The sequence below is a fragment of the Mus caroli genome, unplaced genomic scaffold (genome assembly GCF_978045245.1).
Source record: "Mus caroli unplaced genomic scaffold, Mus_caroli_1 scaffold_11, whole genome shotgun sequence".
NCBI lineage: Eukaryota > Metazoa > Chordata > Mammalia > Rodentia > Muridae > Mus > Mus caroli.
Genome location: NW_028227266.1, coordinates 44,025,664 through 44,046,746, shown reverse-complemented (window position 1 = coordinate 44,046,746; position 21,083 = coordinate 44,025,664). Strand labels below are relative to the sequence as shown.

General features: G+C 43.9%; 1 protein-coding gene and 1 pseudogene across 2 annotated transcripts in view; both read right to left on the bottom strand.

Moving 5' to 3' along the window:
- Sik3 (SIK family kinase 3) overlaps nucleotides 1-21,083 on the bottom strand; it is a 203,970-nt gene that overhangs the window by 57,261 nt on the left and 125,626 nt on the right. For both annotated transcript variants that reach the window (XM_021173280.3, XM_021173281.3), the window contains exon 4: nucleotides 12,108-12,269. In XM_021173280.3, the coding sequence (XP_021028939.1) occupies nucleotides 12,108-12,269 (162 nt within the window). The remainder of the gene's footprint in view (nucleotides 1-12,107; nucleotides 12,270-21,083) is intronic.
- On the bottom strand, nucleotides 3,316-9,495 carry LOC115031913 (POU domain, class 5, transcription factor 1 pseudogene; annotated as a pseudogene).

Genomic DNA, 21,083 nt, shown 5'->3' with positions numbered 1-21,083 from the left:
GTTGACCAAGGAACAATCCAAAGCAGATGTGAACAGATGGGGCAGAGCCTTCAGTTAGTGTCAGTGTTCTCGGTGCTCCCAAAGCAATGCAACTGACAGCCAAGCTTTCTGAAGAGCTAGACTTACTTCCCTTCCTGTGCGCGCGTGTATGTATGTGTGTGTGTGTGTGTGTGTGTGTGTGTGTGTGTGAGAGAGAGAGAGAGAGAGAGAGAGAGACAGAGACAGAGACAGAGAGAACTTGATAACTAAGTATGCTGTAGACTGTACTGGGGCTGCCTCCATTTTCATCTAAAGATTAGAGTTTACTTGAGTGAGTTTTGTTTGCATAGCAAAACCAGAGCATCAGACCCCTGTAGCCTTTTGCTTCACCCTCCTCAAAAATAATAAAGACCAAAATGAGTGGAAAAAGTTATATAAGTAAGAATTGGGTTGTGACGCAGGCTGCTAATATGATATACAGCACAGAAAGAGAACTAGTTCTTTAAGTCGCCTACAAGACTACTCATTAAGCATTGGTTGCTATTATTACTTCTTTAATGAATAAAACAACAGAAGGCAGTGTGGATCGTAGGATCACACACAGCACCAATGAGGATGATTTTGAAATCTTCCAGGAATCAATGAGTTCACGATGAAGAAAAGTTAGGGGAATCCTTAGTATTTAGCATTTGCACCAACCCCTGACTGAACTTACTGACTAGAAGCTAACAAAGAAGTAATGAGAGACTCATAGCCTGAAACGCACATTCAGGGAAAATCTCTTCATGGGGAAATGACATTTATGATGCAGAACTTATGGGGTTTTCCCAACATACACTAGCAGGTGGGATCACCAAATTGGCCAATCTCAACACTACTGCAGATACTACTATCCAACTCTTTTTTTTTTTTTTTTTTTTTTTTTTGGTTTATCGAGACAGGGTTTCTCTCTCTGTGTAGCCCTGGCTGTCCTGGAACTCACTCTGTAGACCAAGGTGGCCTTGAACTCAGAAATTGGCCTGCCTCTGCCTCCCAAGTGCTGGGATTAAAGGCATGTGCCACCACTGCCTGGCAACCCCACTCTTACCATAAGAAAGCAAAATTGAAAAGCCCCACCAGAAGTCTCCTTGTTTAAATGAGTCCATTTTAAAAGGTGCTGTCATCAGACAGTTTCTATAAGACATACAGACAATACCCACCGAAACTGTTAGGAACAGTAACATGCATGCCATCGTCAGAATTCTAAGTCACAACAAATTAGAGCCACAAAGGTCCACTCAGTGTGTTCCCAATACTTGCAGGTGAGTATATCACTCAGAAGTTTTAGTGCACCTTTTATAGAGCACAATGAATAAAGACCTCTTTCATTTTTAAACAGAGCCTAATGATACCAAATGGAAACCCAGTATTTAAATACAGTATTTTTCAAATTAAAAATCAAGGGCCAGGTATGATGGCACATGCCTTTAATCTTAGCATTCAGGATACAGAAGCAGACGGCTCTCTGTATATTGGAGGGCAGCCACTGCTACTCAGTGAGATCCTGTCTCAAAAATCATCACCACCACCACCACCACCACCACCATAGCCAACCAACCAACCAACCAACCAACCAACCAACCAACCAACCACTATGAAGCCAGGGAGAAGGCTCTCAGTGGGTGATGGAGCAAGTTTGGTAACTTGAGTTTGGTCCCTAGAAACCATGTGGAGGCGGAAGGAGAAAACCCACTCAGCAGAGTCGTCCTCTGACCTCTACAGGTGTCCGTTGGCATGCACAGCGACACACATTCATCTTGGACACACACAATGATAAATTCAGAATTCAGACATGACCCGATAGGGAAGGTGGGAGTGGCATTTAGAGAGCTCAAAGGTATAGCCTCGGAGTTATAAGCAAGTGAAAAAAAAATGCCTTCTTAGTTCAATGCTAAGAGATTAACATAATTCACCTGACCAGAGATATTACAGCTGTAACCCTGAGAGATGTATGTGGTAATAGAAAAGTACTTCTAATGTCTGATGCTCCACCAAAGTGCTCTCAGAACAATAGGGACAAGACAGACATGTCCTCAATGACCTGGAGATTAGTCTGTGGATAAGAAAAACACTGACAAGAGAATTATGATCACTGTTTAAGCATGAAGGGGCAACTGGTATGTAAGAAACGAAGGCAACTTGCTTCCCTTTGCCCACTTTCTCCCCCTTTTCTCTCTCCTTCCCCCCCTCTCCTTCCTTCCTTCTTTCCTTCTTCCCTCCCTCCTTCCCTTCTTCCCTTCCTTCCTTCCCTCCCTCCTTTCCTTTTCCCTCCCTTTTTCCCCTTTTTCCCCCTTTTTCCCCCCTTTTTCCCCCTTTTTCCCCCTTTCCCCCCTTTCCCCCCTTTTTCCCCCTTTTTCCTTTCCTTTTTTCCTTTCCTTCTTTTTTCCTTTCCTTTCCTTTCCTTTTTTCCTTTCCTTTTTTCCTTTCCTCTTTTCCTTTCCTCTTTTCCTTTCCTCTTTTCCTTTCCTCTTTTCCTTTCCTCTTTTCCTTTCCTCTTTTCCTTTCCTCTTTTCCTTTCCTCTTTTCCTTTCCTCTTTTCCTTTTCCCTTTTCCTTTTCCCTTTTCCTTTTCCCTTTTCCTTTTCCCTTTTCCTTTTCCCCTTTCCTTTCCCTTTTCCTTTCCCTTTCCCTTTCCCTTTTCCTTTCCCTTTTCCTTTTCCCTTCCTTCCTTCCTTCCTTCCTTCCTTCCTTCCTTCCTTCCTTCCTTCCTTCCTTCCACAGGCTTCTCTGTATAGGCCATCCTGTTCCTGTTGGCCTAGAACTCACTCTGTAGACCAGGCTAGGCTGGCCACAAACCCAGAGATTTGTCTGCCTCTCTGCCTCCCGAGTGCTGGCTTATATAACAATTCTATCAAGAATTCCCAAGAAATCTTAGCTAGAGACAGTGGTGTACACTTATAATCTTAGCATGTCGAGGCACAGCCAGGAGGACTGCTACAAGTTCAAGGCCCCTGCACCGTCTACACAGCAAGTTCAAGGCCAGTCTGGACTACAGTACAGAATAAGACCCTATTCTCAAAAAGAAGGAAGGAAGGAAGGAAGGAAGGAAGGAAGGAAGGAAGGAAGGAAGGAAGGAAAGAAAGAAGAGAAAAGAAAGAAAACCTCAGATCAAAACAAGAGTTCAGAGAATTTCTAATGTGACCAAGAAAGCTAAGGTTCTACTTAGATTAGAAGGCAAGGAAAACTGCCTCATGTCTCACAATGTAGGAAGCCAGTCTTCTTCAACTCTTTGACTCACAAATTCTCTTTTGTTCTTTTCCTTTTCCATCATTTAAAAGCATTTAGTTAGTTAGTTGGGGTTGGGGAGGGGGCAATTTTTTAAATTTAAAAAAAAAATTATTTATGTATGCGTATGTATCTCTGTGCTTGAGGACTGTGGTGCCCTCAGAGGCCAGAAGAGTGTTTCAGATTCTCTGCAGATGGAGCTGTAAACATCTGTAAGTCACTCAATACAAGTGTGACAACCAAGCACGGGACATTTGTCATTTTCAGAGTGTTTTCCTACTATTTGTATTATTATTAAAATTAATTTATGCCTGCTGTGTGCATACATGTAGGTACATGCAGCTATGTACTTGTGGGAAGCCAAAAGAGTGACTCCCCAAAGCCAGAGCTACAAGTGTGAGCCAACTTTGTTACATGGCTACTGGGACCCCGACTCCAGTCCTCATGGTCGCATGGCAGGCACTCTTAACCAGTGAACCATCTCCAGTTTCCAATTTTTCACATTTTACTTTCCAACCACTTAGCATGTGCCAGAATTACTTAGCACCTTCTACATGAGTGTCACATGCCATTCCAGGGACACAGCAAAAGTCAGGGTCAATTATGACCTGAATTTAGGAGGTCACAACGGTCTTCTCTGGCTCTCAACTTCCTGGCCTATCAGCCTGAAAAGTGTGATGGGTTAACCCAAAAAAAGTGTTGGGTCAGGGATAAGGAAGGACTCTCTGGGGACAGCCGGGCCTGTCAATCACAGCACAGAGCAGCCGTTCTCAGCAACCCAGGAATTCACCCTCTGAACTCTCTTCTGAATTGCAAAAGGTCAGTGTACTGGCTCACAAAGTGTTTGGATTTTTAATAAACACCACTCTCTCAATCTCACTGCGCCGAGGCCCGAACTTTCCACTGTGTCTTAAACCTATGCACTCTGGAAACCCTCCTAGAAGGGCCAGCTTTTCTGTAGTTACCCTGAAGGTCCTCACTGTCTCCTGACTGCCAACAAAAACACTAACTCGGGAGTGGAAACTGTCTTGTGGAGCCCATTCTGGGAGTGGACATTTAAAGGGGAAAGTTTCCAACTTCCTTTGGTTAAAGAAAATAAGTTTCCACAATTTTTAAAACATTCTCATAATGTCTGAAACTTGAAAGCTCTTTTCTTTAGGGAGTAAGTCAGCTATGTTTAACTTTTCTTTAGACATTCTTTTTTTTTAAACATAGACATCTCACAACTTAATCTTTGGGAACAAGACTTAAATGGCTTTCAAACTGCAGTGTATTGACCATTAAACAAGAACATACCATTTACTGTTGATGGTTAAACATAATTTTTATTGCTGACAATTATTTGATGAGAAGTTCCTTCTCCATGGCTCAGACACCCTATTGCTACCATGTCCTGGAAATCCTTGGCTTTTCCTGGTTTTGCCCTTGCCACCTCCCCGTGTCTGTGACCTCCATCCTCTGCCACGTTTTTAACTGGTCCTTTTATCTTCTTGCCCTTCTTCCTCCCCAAATCTTTTTCAATCTGTAGTGAAGGTTCCTTATTATGTCTTAATAGTCAAGCAATTTCACACTTTAGTGACAAAAACCCCTCCCATTTCTTACACATGGTTTCCATATCATTTAAAAAGAATATTGCATCTACCCACATGCATCCACATGTGTTGTGGCACATGTGTAGAGCTCAGAACTTGGGAGTCAGTTCTTTCCTTCTTCCTAGTTTCTGAGACAGAGTCTTGATTCTGTTACGCTGTGAACTCCAGGCCAGTTGACCGAATAGCTTTCCAGTGATTCTTGTGTTTCTGCCTCCCATCTCACCATAGGAGTCAAACGTATGACTGGTCCCATAGCTTGTCTGCAAATGTGCCATGACATTCTACTACACTTGGGCCTCAGCTTCCTAGTAGAACCAAAATAAAATCCCACATCCTGGCATGTGCAACTGACCCTGGCCATTCCTGTCACCGTCACTCTGTTCTCTCTCCCTTCTTAGCCCTAGCCACGCTGACCTCCCTTTGACTCGCCTCTTCTCTCTCTGGCCTTGCATTATCTTCCTTCGGCTTAGAAGGCTTTGTCTACTCTGCTTAAATCAGTCTATCACATCACACAGATTGCATCTTTCAAGGTCCTTATTAAGAGTTGTGTGTCTCTCCTCATCGGAATGATATTGAAAGGGACAGTTTCTTCTGCTGCTGCATCCCCAGGACCTCAACCGGTGACTACACAGTAGGCAGTTTATCCATATTTGCTGACAGAGCTGCTGCAAGTCTCTCCTCTACACTGTCTCTCCCACTGTCCTTCAACCCTTACCTCAAATGTTACGTCTTGAGTAAGGCATTTATGTCTATGTGAGCACTAGCATGAAGTCTGAATCAGGAAAGCTTCTGAGGGTTTTTTTTTTTCCTTTAGTGTCCCAGGCTTCTTTATTTAATTGATAAGTGACAGCTTAATCAACATGAGCACTCAACTTCATCTTCATCCATCACCTTGTGATTCTATCCTCCTCAGCAAATGAAGAACTTCATCCCAAAGCCCTGGTGGCACAGCCTCCAAGTTCTCTTGGTCTAGCTCTTTCCCTACATCCACTGGCAGGGATAGTGCCCCAGTTTAAAACGCATGGGACAGCCTAGAGTGGTGACAGAAATCTCTAGAGGGGAAGACTTCATCCTTAGGAAAAGGGGCCTAAGAGTAGAGTATGGTGAAATGAGGGCCCCTACAGCCTGAGGCACCAAAATGGGGGGCTTGTGGCAGAGGAAAGAACACAGACCGCCCCTGCAAAACGAGACTTGCACCTCAGACCCCTCTCTTGGGAACAGTCAATGCTTGATCATTTATCTGCCGAACCACATTCCCCTGGTTCCCCACATGCAATTCTCCATGCTTCTATTTCTTTTCTGTGTCCACACTGCACTAGGGTCTCTGCTGTGCAAATCTCCCAAAGGGTTGGCTTTTCCATCCACTTCTCCAGCAATGGCCTGGGGTCAAGTGTTCCTGATGCTGAGCTGAAGGACCTCATCTAGCTGAATACCTTCCACAAGAGAATGCCCAGGGTGAGCCCTACATTGGTCTGAGGGTACCTCACGGTGCTCCTCTTCTGCTTGAGGGGCCTGGCAAGCTGTTCTAGTTCTTTCTGCAGGACTTTCATGTCCTGGGACTCCTTGGGACTGGATTCCACCTTCTCCAACTCCACAGCTCTGAGGTGGACAGTACTGGACCCAGGGAAGAGATCCTCTGAGGTGCTCCCCATTCTAGCTCCTGCATGGCACTCTGGCTTCAATCTCCAGGCCAACTTAGAGTATTGGTCCCAGGCCAACTTGGGGTTCACAATATGTTATCCCTCCACAGGACTCAATGGAAAGATCCCCAACACCTCCAAACTTGGTCCAACCTCTGGCCCAGTTCCAGGTCCACTTGGAGGGCCTTGGGTGCTCACCCATGTCTCAGGGCATACCCAGTCTGGCTCTAGCCCTCCTAGCTTCATCAGTCCCACCTGGTAGGGATGAGAAGGTAAAGTCTAAAGCCAGGTGTCTGATCATGGGGAAGCATGGGTACCTCAGGCAGAGGCCTGATTACTGAGATTCTTGTACACATACAAAGTGGGGTGAGGCAGCAGACAGCGTGTGCTTATAGATCCTGTGCATTTCCAGTAAGATGGAATTTTATACACTAAAGTGTGTTCTTCGGTCTATGGAAGTATATGGAGATTACACTGTTTCACTAATAGGTCGGAACGTATCTCTTGTCACATGATCTATAATTCAGTAGCTGACGAGATTAAACACTATCAGCCAGGGAGTCATCCCCTGCCATGTGCTGTGGACTGAAAGTTAGGCTGCACTCCCTTCCTCTATCTGCTTTATTACATAATCGCACACATCTGAAACATGGAAACTGAAGGGTTAAAAGCAAATAATCCCCTCCCTTCCCCAGCCGCGGGTACATGATGAGGTTTGCATGGATGCGGGTCATAAATCCATTTTGGACCGCTGGAAGATGAAAGGGTTCTCATGTTTTTGGAACACACTGTATTTACATATACAAAGGCATTAAAAGATACATGGGAAAGGCCCTGTGTGGCACGACTCTGGTATTCGCTAACTGCCAGCACTCTGAATGTTTGCGGCCCCAGAGAACCTCGGATCCCTGTGGGCAGGAGCCATGTTCCCCACTCTGTTGCTGCTGAGCCACCTGAACAAGAAGCCTTTAAAGACAACGGACAAGACTCCAGCTGACCCGGCAGGTCCTCAGCTCCAGATGTTGCTTTTACCTGCAGATGCTGGAGCCTCACTCACAACAAACACCCACTGAAGAGAGTCTATGTAAGACAGCTTTGTTACTGCCATTAACAAGAATTTCTAAATTCCACAACCAGGAAGAAAAACCCAACTATATAGTGAATTTTTCTTCTCTCTAGAAACAGATAAAGAAAAATGAAAAGACATAAAAAACCATGAGGTGTAGAATTACAGCTGATTCTTCTGATAGCTATCCACTTGCCGACCCTCACACCGAGGGACCACATTCTTCACCAGGGCTAGCACTAGACTAGCACGGCCACGTAGGACAGCTTATGTAGTAAGCTGTCTGTAGTATCAACTACTAAACACATATTGATCAGGAAGTCCCTCAAAAAGCAAATATAATACAAATGAAACCAGAACGTACTCATCTTCCACAGTGGACACAGTTTATTTGAGATAGGATCCTACTCTGTAGTCTTGGCTGGCCTCAAATTCATTATGTGGCTAAGGGTAGCCTTGAATTCCCAGCAGTCATCCTGCCTCTGCATTCAAGTGTAACAGTTACCGACAGGAAGAGCTTGGGTGTGCTGGATCCCAGTAGGCAGAGGCAGGCAGGTCTGGTCTACATACAGTTCCAGGCCAGCCAGAACCATACAGTGAGACCCTGCCCCCAATTTCTTTCTTTTCTAACTATTTTTTTTTTTATTGGGGAGGGCAACACATGTATAGTGTGTGCATGGAGATCAGAGGACAGCTAACTTGTCAGCATCAGTTTCCTCCCCCCAACACATGGGTGCTGGGAATGGAACACAGGTCATCGAACTTGGCAGCAAATACCTTTAGTAGCTGAGCTGCCAGAATGCTTTTAAAACAAAAACCACTTGTATAAATAACTGGCATAAAAGTGTTAACTGCTTACATTTCATAATTAAAATCTGTATTAGTCCAAAATAAGTTGTTCCTTAACACACATAATTTAAAGATGAGGGGCTAAAGACTGAGGATTTTGGTTTGGTTTTTTTGTTGTTGTTGTTTTGGTTTTTTTTTTTTTTTTTTTTTTTTTTTGGTTGTACCAAGGATTGTACTCAGGACCTACCTGACACTAGGTAAGCATTCTGCTTAGCACTTTCATTTCTTGAGATAGGGTCTCCAAAAGTTGTCCAGGCTGGCCTCAAACTTAAAATTCTCCAACTTTAGCTAGTGGCTAAGATAGGTGTACCAGGACTGATAACATCTCTAGTTTGTTTTATTAACACTCTTTGCCCTCCCCACCCCAGGCAGAGATGGTGGTGTATGACTGCACTCTAACCCATCGAGAGACTGAAATAAGGGGCTCTTGAGTTGGAAGCCAGCCTGAGCTATATAAGACGACTCTTTCTTACACACACACGCACACAAAACCAAAAAGCTCATTTTCTCTCTTGTAAATATATGTCTTTCATATACAGTAGCTTCTTCCTAAGGCTTCCAATATGGTATCCAAAATGACCACTGACAGGAACATGGCTCTCATAGTTGCTTTAAGCTCTTAGAAATAAAGTTGATTTCATTACTTATCACCCAGTCCACTCTGAAGTTACCCGGGTTCTACTTGGACTTCAGTAAAGGCATTTCTCCTAGTGATCCATTAGGTTCAAGGAAGATAGGGCAAGTGCAAATGAGAATTCCATCTAATACTTGTGCAAACACCCCAAGCTCGAGCAATGACTGAGAAACCACATAATGAGGGCATACAAAAAAAAAAAAAGAGCGCAAGAGCAGTCACCCAAAGATAAACATTGGGCACTGTAGCTGACCATGAACTACAGTCCCAATTTAGTCTTTGTTTTGCTCTGAAAACAAATACTAAAAATGTAAACACTTAAACTGAATTTTAAAACTGTGCCAACACCTATGTGTTAGAACACAGAGGGCACAGGGCTGGCTGCCAGCGTCCCAGCAGCTTCACTCACACACCAGTGGGTACATTCTTACTGCAACTGCTTGGATTTGTTTTAATTACTTACCAAAAAAATTTTTTTTAAGGATTTATTTATTTTTTATTTATATGAATACATTGCAGCTGTCTTCAGGCACACCAGAAGAGGGCACCAGATCCCATTACAGATGGTTGTGAGCCACCATGTGGTTGCTGGGAATTGAACTCAGGACCTCTGGAAGAACAGTCAGTGCTCTTAACCACTGAGCCATCTCTCCAGTCCCCCCCCCCCTCCAATTTTTTTTTTTAAATCACCTTCCACTAGTTTTTCAGTAATTTTAGTCTCAATTATCAATGACCTTTGCTTTTATTTTTGGTTTCTCCAGAAAAAACTAACTGACACAGGAATTTTCCTTAACTTAATCAGAATGACCCTAACGTAAAATCATGAACTAAGCATAAAAAGAACACAACACAATACAAAACCAAAAAACACTTTAAACTTAGGTCACATATGCAGAATACAATTATAAAATATAAAGAAGGGCTTTCTTTCAACTACTTAATAATCCGATGGCATGGGAATGGCTCTGGGGATGGCATGGGAATGGCTTGTGTCCTCCAACACACCCATGTGGCAAGCATCCTATCCTTGTGAATGTCAAAGGAGCTCTCTATGGAAGTGACCAAGTCAATATCAGGAAACTGCAGAGGTAGTCTTGGATTATCTAGGAGGACCTGATGTAATGACAGGGCTCCTTATAGTACCAGGAATCAGGAGAACAGAGTCACCACAATGGAACCATGAAGTTTAGGGAGTGCTGTGAAGACGGCACCTGCGCCAAGAAAGGCAGGTTTGCTCTACAAGGTAAAAAAGGCAAAAATCTGGGCTTTCCCCCTAGGTCCTCCAGGAACCTTATGCTACTGACCTCCAGAGCTGACTTAGAACACCACCTTACTTGCAGCCTTGGAGTTTGTGCTAATTTGTTTCACCAACAGTAAGGAGCTAAGAGGCCTGTTGCAATGCAGTTTTTTTTGTTTTGTTTTGTTTTGTTTGTTTGTTTGTTTTTTTAATAAGACAGGGTCTTGCAATGCATCCAGACTGCCTTCAAATCCCACGTCACATGTCTGAGTTCTGAGAGCTTCAGTATATGCTGTTTACAGTTCATTTCATTGAAGCTACAAAAAAAAGGTAATTACAAAAGAAGGTTTGACATTGCCAGGTCTTTCCACATTACCTAATTCTACGGAAACAGCCACAACTGACATGAAGACAAAGGAAAACCAAGGTTTCCTGCACAGTAATGTCCTTTGACAGGCGAAGGCAGGACGAGTCACAGTGCCTGGCTTAGTCTCCAGCCATAAAGAAAGCCTTTGACTCTTGCCTGCTGTGTCATGCCAAGGCCCAACCCAGTGGAAGACTATGGGAGCTTCAGAACACAAGCACAGCCGTCAGTCTGAGACCGGGATGGAAACACACTGTTCCCAGGACTTAAAAGGATAGGTCTGCCCCTAAGAGACAGAAGCACCACAGCTGGCAGGGCCTTGCTCAGGTGCTTTGACCTCGAACAAGATATAAATCTGAACTCTCAACTCCTGCCCTGCTTACAGGAAAATCTGAGGACAGCTTTTGAGTCCTTGGCTGTGCAAGGCGGTTACAGTCAAACAATACTTCAGTTTCAGCACAAACTACTTTATTTTCCTCTGGGAGATAAGGGACATACAATGTATTAATAGAAACTGTCAAAGAACAAAAAAACCCACCTATTTTCTATTTATAGTTGCTATACACTCTCTGTCTGCTAATCAGTAGGAGATGGACTTGCATCTGTCCGGCAAATGCTGACAGGTCAGAGCAACAAGTATAAGCCAGTAAGGAAGGAGTGTACAAGTTAGCCGGGCAGAGTGGTGGGACATGATGAGGGATGAACTGAAATAAAAACAGGTTAAAACTGGTTGAGTAGCTCACGCACCGGCTTAAGAGAGCTGGAAGCAGGTATCTATGTATGTAGGAGGAGAAAATACTCAGGATAATCTGCATATCCTTTTTGTTGTTGTTGTTTTTGTTTTTTGTCTTTTGAGACAGGGTTTCTCTGTGTAGCCCTGGCTGTCCTGGAACTCACTCTGTAGACCAGGCTGGCCTCGAACTCAGAAATCCACCTGCCTCTGCCTCCCAAATGCTGGGATTAAAGGCGTGCGCCACCACGCCCGGCTCAGTCTGCATATCCTAAACCCATCTTTTCTCATTAAAAAAAGATGAGACCGCTTCAAATGAACTTTAGAGTCTGCAGGTAAAGTACAGCCTGTGGAATGGGCACGGGGCTGTGGTTGTGGCCGTGAAAACAGCCTTGGCAGGAGAAGCTGAGCACATCACTTCAGCAGTTTTCCTTCCTGCTTTAAAAAAATAGTTTACTTCTCATTATTGACAAAGGATTTATCAAAGTAATAGAATTTGAAATACTACCTTTTTCTTTCTTCCAAAAGAGTTCCTGCTAATACTATATTTTAAAATGTGCTTTGGAAGTTTATTAATTTTCAGGTTATTAAAGCGAAGTCTGGAGTGGGGGTGTAGCTCAGTGAGAAAAGTGCCCTCAGCATGAACAAGCTCCAGCTCTCATTTTAAAAAAAAGGCTAAACTGTCCCTATTTTAACCAATGACTCCCGTCTTCAGCACACACACGCACACGTGCGTGCACACACACACCTCACCTGCTATTTTGATATTCAGATTGGCGTCCAGAAGTAAGTTTTCGGCTTTTAAATCACGATGAACGATATTCCGACAGTGACAAAAATACACCGCTGTGACGATCTGTTTGAACTTCCGCCGAGCTTCCTTCTCTGCCATTCTTCCATGGGCTACCAAGTGGTCTGTGGTGAATAAGAGCAGAGTCAGTCCCACCCAAGATGCTGGCAGAGCCCCTCAGGCAGCTTAAGGGAGCAAGCGAGTATGCATCAGGTAACAGAGTTAAAAAGTGAACAGAGGGGCTTGAGAGATAGCTCAGCAGTGCACATGGTTCAGAGTCATTATTAATCCAACTCTAGATCTGAGGACTTCCTCTGACCTCCACAGGTATCAGGTATATGTGTGCATGTGGTGCACACATAGACGTGCAGGTGAAACATGTATTTACATATGTAAGTACATCTAAAACAAATGAACCGACAAAACCTGAACAGAGCTGAAGGGGAATAAGGCACACTCCTGTGCACATCAATGAAGTTCACTAGCACCTGAGCCCAAACCACTTTAAGCCTGAGCCTGCTGTGATGCTGTGAGGGTGCATAGGACGAGCACATATGTGCCTGGCAGTGGTGGCAGACTCCCTCGGTGGGAGGGAGAGGGACTTGGATCTCTGAGTTTAAGGCCAGTCTGGCATAAAGATCCGGTTCCAGTATAGCCGTGGCTACACAGAGAAACCCTGTTTTGGACCCCTGCCCTCCCCTACACAAAACCACACACAAACAGAAAGTACACATTGGAAAAGGGTTCTCAGGGCTTAATGGTACTTTTCCAGAATTATAACACTTAACATGTTCCTTTTCAACTCCCCCTGCAAAAGATTATATGCACATTAGCAAACACATGAAGATAAGCATCAGAAGCATTTCCTGTGTTTGAAGAGTGTGTCAAAAAGCAGAGTCTTAGCAACCAATCCTGAGACTGGAGCAGACACTACACTGTGGAAGATTGGCCTCATGTAGAGCTCTGTCCATCCTAGCTTCTCTTATTTTTTAAAGTCCTATAATCGGACACAAAAAAGCATACTTGAGTCACTTACCATGGCACATAAATCTTTATATCTGCATCTGCACTTCTTAGAACTAAAATATTAATTTTTATAGGTAATATGAAGTTTTCACCAAGAAAAATGATCAATAGAGAGTGGCTAGAATAGAGGGTAACACCCCCACACACCCCTCTAAAAAAGCCCTCACCTGTAACAGACTCTATAATATTAGAGATCAGGCTATCCTCAAGACTGAAAAACAATTTGGTGGTTCCATAGCCATTATAGCAAGTTTTAAAAGTATATTCCTAGTACCTTAGAGTAAGATACTAGGTTTACACTGAGCCAGCATCATTGATACTTTTAACCCAACTCTACATCATGACAGTTAACAGATTATAAATGTCAGCCTTGGGACAAGAAATGGCTCAGCAGTGAAGAGTGTATACTAGCTGGGTGGGGTGGTGCACGCCTTTAATCCTTGTACTTAGGAGGCAGAGGCAGGTGGGTCCCTGTGAGTTTAAGGCCAGCCTGGTCTACAGAGAGAGAGAGTTCCAGGATAGCCAGGGCTACACAGAGAAACTCTGTCTTGAAAAACCAACCACACACACACACAGACACACACAGACACACACATACACACACACACACAAACACACACACAGAATGTCATAGCATGTTCTGTTGAAAATATCCAATAACCTGTGAAAAGTCCTTTAACTAAGAGATCTAGCTGAAGAAGGACTCATTTGCCATCAGAATGTTATCATATGATCCTGAGATAAGGAAGTGAAAAATTAAGCAATATGAATGTACATATGACTGCCTGTTAATAGTGGTTCACTGAAATCACTCAATTATTTTGGTGACACCTCACCCAGAGGACTAGTGATAGCTATCTTTCTTTAAACTTGTAAGAAAACAGAATCTAGGGTAAAGTGTTACCATTAGAGATAACTGCAAAGACACAGAGAAAGACAGCCAAGAACCAGGGAGAAGGGCCAAGCACGGCAACGAGGGGAATCCACTTACATGGCGGATTTTAGAAGATATATAAAGTGCATTTTGAAAGCAAGGGACATGATTCTAGAGTGTAATAATGATGTACACTCACAGACACATAAAAGACACACACACACACATTATTATACGTATATAACTACTAAGAAAGATCAATCAAGCCAGATGTGGCAAGAATCTTATCATCCTAGTACCTGGGAGACTGAGGAAGGGGACATCTTGTTTGAGGCCAGCTTTGGGCCACCTAGGAAGAGACTTTGAAATCACTAAAAATAAACAAAGCAAACAACCCTTAAAAGATCTGTTATAATGTTTTGTTTCCTATACGTAAATCTTTAAAGTGGTTCCCTTAAGAACAAAACCAAATACAAACAAACAAGAAACCCAGCACAGTTACTTGCAACTTAATGGGGAAAAAAAAGGAGAGGACAATAAGACTCTAGGCCTGAGGTAAGAGACAGCTTCACTCAGAGGCCAGAATGGAATGGAGAGCTTATACCCAGCATACTTAGGCTGCTGGTGAGATCCATGGTGGGGGTGGGGGAAAGCTCTGAATAGAAAGTCCCTGACTGAAGACAGCAGTGTTCCACAAGCTGCCCAGGAACTGGACGTTCATCAGAGGCAGGACACTAGATTTTAAGCGATCCCTCTCTAACAGTACCTGTTCCCTGACACCCCCCCATTCCCTTAAGAGGGGCCTAATTATTCTAATAATATGTTTTAGTTGCTAAACTTGACCTAATTAAAGAGCTTTGAGGAGCCCGCTCTTCTTGAGAAACATAAGAATAACTCTTCTGAAGGGTTACCATCAGAAGCTCATTGGGCCATGCCACCCACTAATTAAAATGCCCAAGAGACATTCCTCTGGCAGTAAACACTAATTACCAAAACACATCAAAGCTTCTCAAACAAGACAGAATGATTAATTTTGTGATTTCCAAAATAAGGGATTTTCTTTCATTAAAAAAAAAAAAACTTTTTTATAAATGTCTAAGTACCTTATTTTTCTAAAATAATTGGAAAATTCTCAAACTTGTTATAGAATTCAGGCTAGTGGAGTGCAGCCTAGTTCTGTTTTATCTCCACAATGACACATTGGTTGTCCTTGGATAAAACATTTATGCTGCCAACAGCCTCACCTCCCCTTGCTCTGTTAAATGGAAGCCAACTGTCACAAGCCAGGACCAATGAAAAAAGCTCCTGCATTTGGGGATAAACTTGTACTCTTAAGAGTTACCATATATAACAAATCTTGAATTTTCAACATTTAAAAACACACTTATTACATGTTCACTCAGCGCCATGGCAGGGAATAGTTAAGAATTTTGTGAAGAGTTCTAAGCTCTCCAACAGCTGCCTGTGCTGCTCAGAACCCTCATCACTACAGGGGTCCGGGTGGAAGGCATCAGTGGCAGCATCCTGGGTAGCCTGGGATACGCACACCACCCAGAACTGTGACTACAAATATCCACCTACTGCTGCTGTAACTGTGGGTGTAGCTGTGGCTGTCACTTAAGCAGCTGTGGCACGTCAGGCTTCCCCTAGTCCAGCACTTGACTCCGCTGCTCCTCGCTGGGCTCTGTGCTCCTCTCCTCCAGCTCTGTCTTCTAGGCTCATGAGCATTCACACCTTAGCCTCAGCTTTTCTTTTCATCCACTGGGCTCCCCCCACCCATTAGTTTGCTCTCAGTCTCAGATCAGGTGGGTGTGCCAGGAAACCAATGGCCTGCAGTTTCATTCCCTGTAGAAACCTGCCTTTCAGTGGTCTGCTGACAAATGGTTGCTTTATGTTCCTACAGACTCAGTGGGCAGGAAGCAAATATTCAAGTCCAGATGGGATATTTAACCTCTGAGGGAGAAACCCAGAACAGTAGCCAGCCTACACTTATACAGTCAGAGGATCTGAATCAACAGTGGGGCACTTTCACACAGTGGGTTCTGACTCCACTCAACAGTCAAAGAACAGCAGTCGGAACTTCACCAGGATTCCAGCTATTGGAACTTCATCGGGATTCCAGCTACAAGCAGCTTCCTCCAGGCCATTTGGTGAGCCAGCTCTCCTGTGTCTTGGCTACCAATGCCAGCCCTGATAGAGTCTCAACTGTCCCCAGACCTTGGCTTCTGATCTGCTTCTGATTCTTGCCCTTCCTTCCCTCAGCAGACATCAAGGAGACACCTGCTATGTAAAGTCTGCCATGCAGACCTTTCCCACCACTAACTAGCAGCTTATTATTGAAATGTGATGCTGGATTTAAGTTTTCTTTAACTGTAACATGGCTCCAGCCAGCTAAAACAGAAATGCATTTCTTTTCCTTTTGAGGTCTTATCAAAAGTGGAGCAGAAGTTCTCTTCCCATTTACCAGTCATGGCAGGTCACTTGCCATGGGTCCTCAGGTGCTCGCTCATGAAGTCTTTCAAACATCAGTGGCACTCTGAGGCTCACATACCCTCTGAGGGTGACAGAACAATGAATGGAGTCTGCAGTTCAAAAACACTACAGCACTAGCACACAGACCTGCCTCAGAATTCACTCTCACTCTGTCCCAGTCTACTGGGGCACCAAGTGGAGGTGGGATATGCTGTGTATATTCAGGATCGAACCTTTCAAAGAACAAAACACACAGGCCAGTTTTTGCTTGCCTAGACCAGCAGCCTCACTGGCGTCTTAGAGGTATGCCACTAATAGAACAGAGGAAGGGAGCTAACATTTCTTAAAATAAGTCACTTTTCCACTCTATGCAGACTGTCTCCATTCTTCAGAGCTGATGGAAACCACGGCAGGTCAAGCAATGGGCAAAACTGTGTTTCCTGAGATGGAAGGTGAGCACAGCCTCTGCCTGTCTTGTGTGGTGGCCTGAAACCATGTCTGCCCTTCCAAACTAACTAGAGCCAGCTACCCTTTAGAGTGTTACTTGGTTCTATCATTTGTTCTTCCTACAGCCCTGGAAACAACTTCCTGTTTATCAAACAAACGCTTCTTTCCAAAAGAGCCAGGGTGAGGCCAAAATAACTCCAGCTGCCCGCGAGCAGGTTAATGAGAGTGCTCACTCTGCTCTCCTATTGTCCTCAGACGTGAAGGTCAGGGTGCTGCAGGGTGGAGGAAGCAGGCTTGGTGCTCTGTTTCCTGGCAGAAACACACAGAGGGCTTCTGGGCGTGCTGGGGGTTCTTTTTACAGTCTGTCCAGCTTGCCAGTGGTCCATGTTGTACATTTCTTCTCCCAGACTCACAATCCAACACAGCAATGCAATCTATGAGCTCCACCCCCCAAAATTCCCAGAAGCCAGCAACCTCTCACGCTGGTTTCCACCCTGTCTAGCATCACCAACTGGGGAGAACAGCCACCAGATTTCGAGATCTCTTGATAACATGCCTAAGTATTATCCCCAATTCTGCCCAAGGCTTTCTGCATCTGTTCTCTAAACAGTCACAAGTCACTGGGAAGAGAATACAAACAGGTCCCCAGTACCTTCCTCAATGGCTAAGTCTTACACAATTAGAGAAGAGAAGCAAGGCCCAGAATCTGATATGGGTGTGATATGTATCTGTGTTGTTTTAGCACACATGCAGATACACAACCTTCTCACTGTAATCAGGATGCAGAATTACTGCCAGCTATTCTTCCTGGGGAGTTACTCCTTGGTGAGAATGTCTGCACATGTGCACACAAGTAAGCCAGTCTTACTTAACTCCTGGCTCCAAAAGATACAGAGATATTCACTACCCCAAAGTTCTCCCTGCACTACTCTGTCATGTTCTAACAGATACAGTGCTCTTCCTTAGGACCGCTGTTCTCTCCTGACTTTCTCCCAGCAACATGTGAACTTTGATCGCATTACAGCCTTCTCTGAGTCCTCCCTTGACTGCCCTTTGTTTCGTCTTAGTGTGGGTGTTATACTGGCATGCTTCTCTGTGTATCACGTGTGTGCCTGGTGACCACAGAAGCCAGAAGAGGGAGTCAGATCCTCTAGAAGTAGAGTCCCAGAAGGTTGTGAGAAACCACATGGATGCTAAGAATTGAACTCTGGTCCCCTGCAAGAGCCGCAGGCACTGTTATCAACTGAGCCAGCTCTCCACTGCTCCTCTGGCCCCAGACTTTTCACACCTTATCATCTTCTGACTAATTACACATCTATGTAGTTTGTGTGTTGTTTGTCTCTCCTACTTACAAGTGTCAACAGGGATTTGTGTCTTCTGTATTCACCACTGCTTCTTGTGCTTGTGCACTAGCTGGCACATGTGAAGTACTTGACATGTGTATGTTGTTCAGAGAACAGTGACATGGGAAATGCAACCAGTACAAATGTGGACACAGGACCCACCCACCAACAGAGTTCTGACCATATATTTTTTTAAACTCACTTTGCAACTAAGCAGGGTTTGTAAACTAAGGGCATTTTCTGTTCTTTTTAAATGCTTTTGGTACCTGGCCCGTTTACATGATTACATAAAGCATGACTGATTTTCACAGGGCTCCTTAAAAAGTATCTCTAAATCCAAAGGCCTGGTTGCTTGTGATAAGACTCCTATCCCAAAAGTCTTTTAATAAAATGTTAATCGTGGTTTCCTGCAGTAAAAACAGATGCCTCTCATACTTTCCCAGTGTATCAGCACAGGTTGGCTAGTCTGAATGATGCTTCTATTCTTGAGTTCCTACACGTAGAAAAAAATATCATGTGGTGTGCTTCCGTTTGTGTAGGAGGAACAGAAAAGCAATGTTAAATGAATAATGTTAATTTAACATTAAATAAATATGACTGCTTACCGAGGTAGAACTTATCCTTCTCCTAGTGTACTCTCCTTTAGATAGGGACTGTTTAACTCTAAAGCCAAGACAGAGAATGTTCAAGGAAGGTCTAGAATCTTGTTCAAAGGCAAAGGAGTTATTGAGAAGTCAACTGGATGTGGTACCGAAGTAGAATAATTAGAGAGAGAATAATGACACAGGACAGGGAGGCAGCTCAGTGATAGAGAGAAGAGAGAAAGGGAGAAGATGGTGATGGAGAGGACGAAGGAAACCTCAGTGGACTAAAGCCCACCAGCCACATTCCAGTCCAGGGACTCACAGGAAAGAAAGAAACAACTCAAGTGGGTTCCACTGGACACTGTTAGGGTACCAACTTGTTTGAAATCTGACCTTGCTACAATCTCTAGTTTTTTTTTTAAAGCAAAGTCCTTTAAAACTGATAAATGTAGAAAGCATGAAAGAATTAGAAAACTACCAGTTTGCAACATTTGGGGTGAACTTTGCTCTGAGACATGGTCTTCCTGTGTAACCCAAGCTGACCTGAATAAAGCTTGCTATGTACCCTTGTCTAGACACAGACTCTGATGATCCCATCTCAACCTCGGCAGTGTCAGGACTAGAAGGACATGCTATTTGGACCAGCCGTCACTTTGTATTTTAGCATGGAACCATGTATTCTGATGCATACATGTAACTGCAATCGTGTGGGGTAGAGAGGCAGGAGGATTGCAAGTTTGAGGCTATCCTGAGCTATATATTTAAAATTTAAAAATCAGAATGGCAATTCTACTCAGAGTCATGGTCAAGTGCCCGGCTGTGTGCACACAGCGTTAATACTCGGAGGTGAGCTTAGCAGAGAGCAGCTGCCAGGACTCACTCAGAGGTTCCACCCAGAAGATCCTGGAGTTCTCCTTCAAGTTAAAAAGAGCAGCTTTGTTGAATATTCCAGAAAACTATCCCTCTGGAGTAAGGGCTACACAAGAGTAAGGATAAAATGGAAATGAAACCACCAACTCGAGCTGCAACAGGTTCAGTTTAATCACCTGACAGAACAAAGTGCTACTGAAGGTAACAACCAGAATCACTGCAGTGATCGCCCCTCCTGCACAACACACAGTAAAAATGACAAGAACGGAAAAAGCAGAACTGGTAAGATGGTTGGCAGGCACAGGTGCTTGCTGTCAAGTCTGGCGACCTCAGTCAAGGCTGGTATTCACATGGTGGAAGGGGGAACTGGCACCTACAAGCTGTCCTCTGATCTCCGTGTGTGCTCTGGCACGTACACACACAATAAATGAAACGAGTGTTTCAAATAAGTCTGTGAAAACAGGAGCAAAAAGACTGAGAGACTTGGATGAACAAAGACTTAGCTATGATTGCTGTGCTAAAGAACACTCATGAGAAGGAGAGCAAAGGGATAAAAAGAGCCTTTAAGGTAAGACACTCACTAAACCTTGTCTAAAGCTGCAAAATATCTTAAACCAAGAAGCTACTAGAAGCTGGGTGGGGAGTACAGCATTTGGGAGCCTGAGGAAGAAGATTAAGTGTTCCAGGTTAGTTGGGGCCACACAGTGAGACTGTCTCAAAAACAAAAGCAAAAAGCAAACAGTATTAGTGCTCTTTTTTTGTTTTGCTTTTCCAGACAGGACTTCTCTGTATAGCCCTGGATGTCCTAGAACTCACTCTGTAGACATTAGTGCTCTTAAGAAAGGTGTTGTGATTAAGCTGTTTAAAATCCTTTACACGTAAGAAAAACTGTAAGTATTTATGACTAAAAAAAAAAATGCTCCTTGAATTTAACTTGAAATATTCAAAATTGAAAATATAGAACAGTTGGGGAAAAGAAACAACAGCATCAGCATAATGCTGGTAAGTGTCAGCCCTGAGTGTTGGGGGAACTGGGGTTTACCACGAGACCCTTCTCCTGTACGTCTAGTTGAACATGCTTACAGTAAAAAGGGCTTTTCACTGGTACATCAGTACTCACTAGTATCAGCATCAGGACCGAAGCATGGGAACTCAAGGGTCCATCACCAGATGAACACATGAAATGTGTCGCTGATGAGTCTGACACATGAGCATCATGATAAGTGACATAAGCTGGTCCCACAAGGACAAATACGGGGTGATTTCATTTACATAATGTCCCTAAAGTAGTTAAGCTCAAAACATTAGGAAGGGTGATGCTCT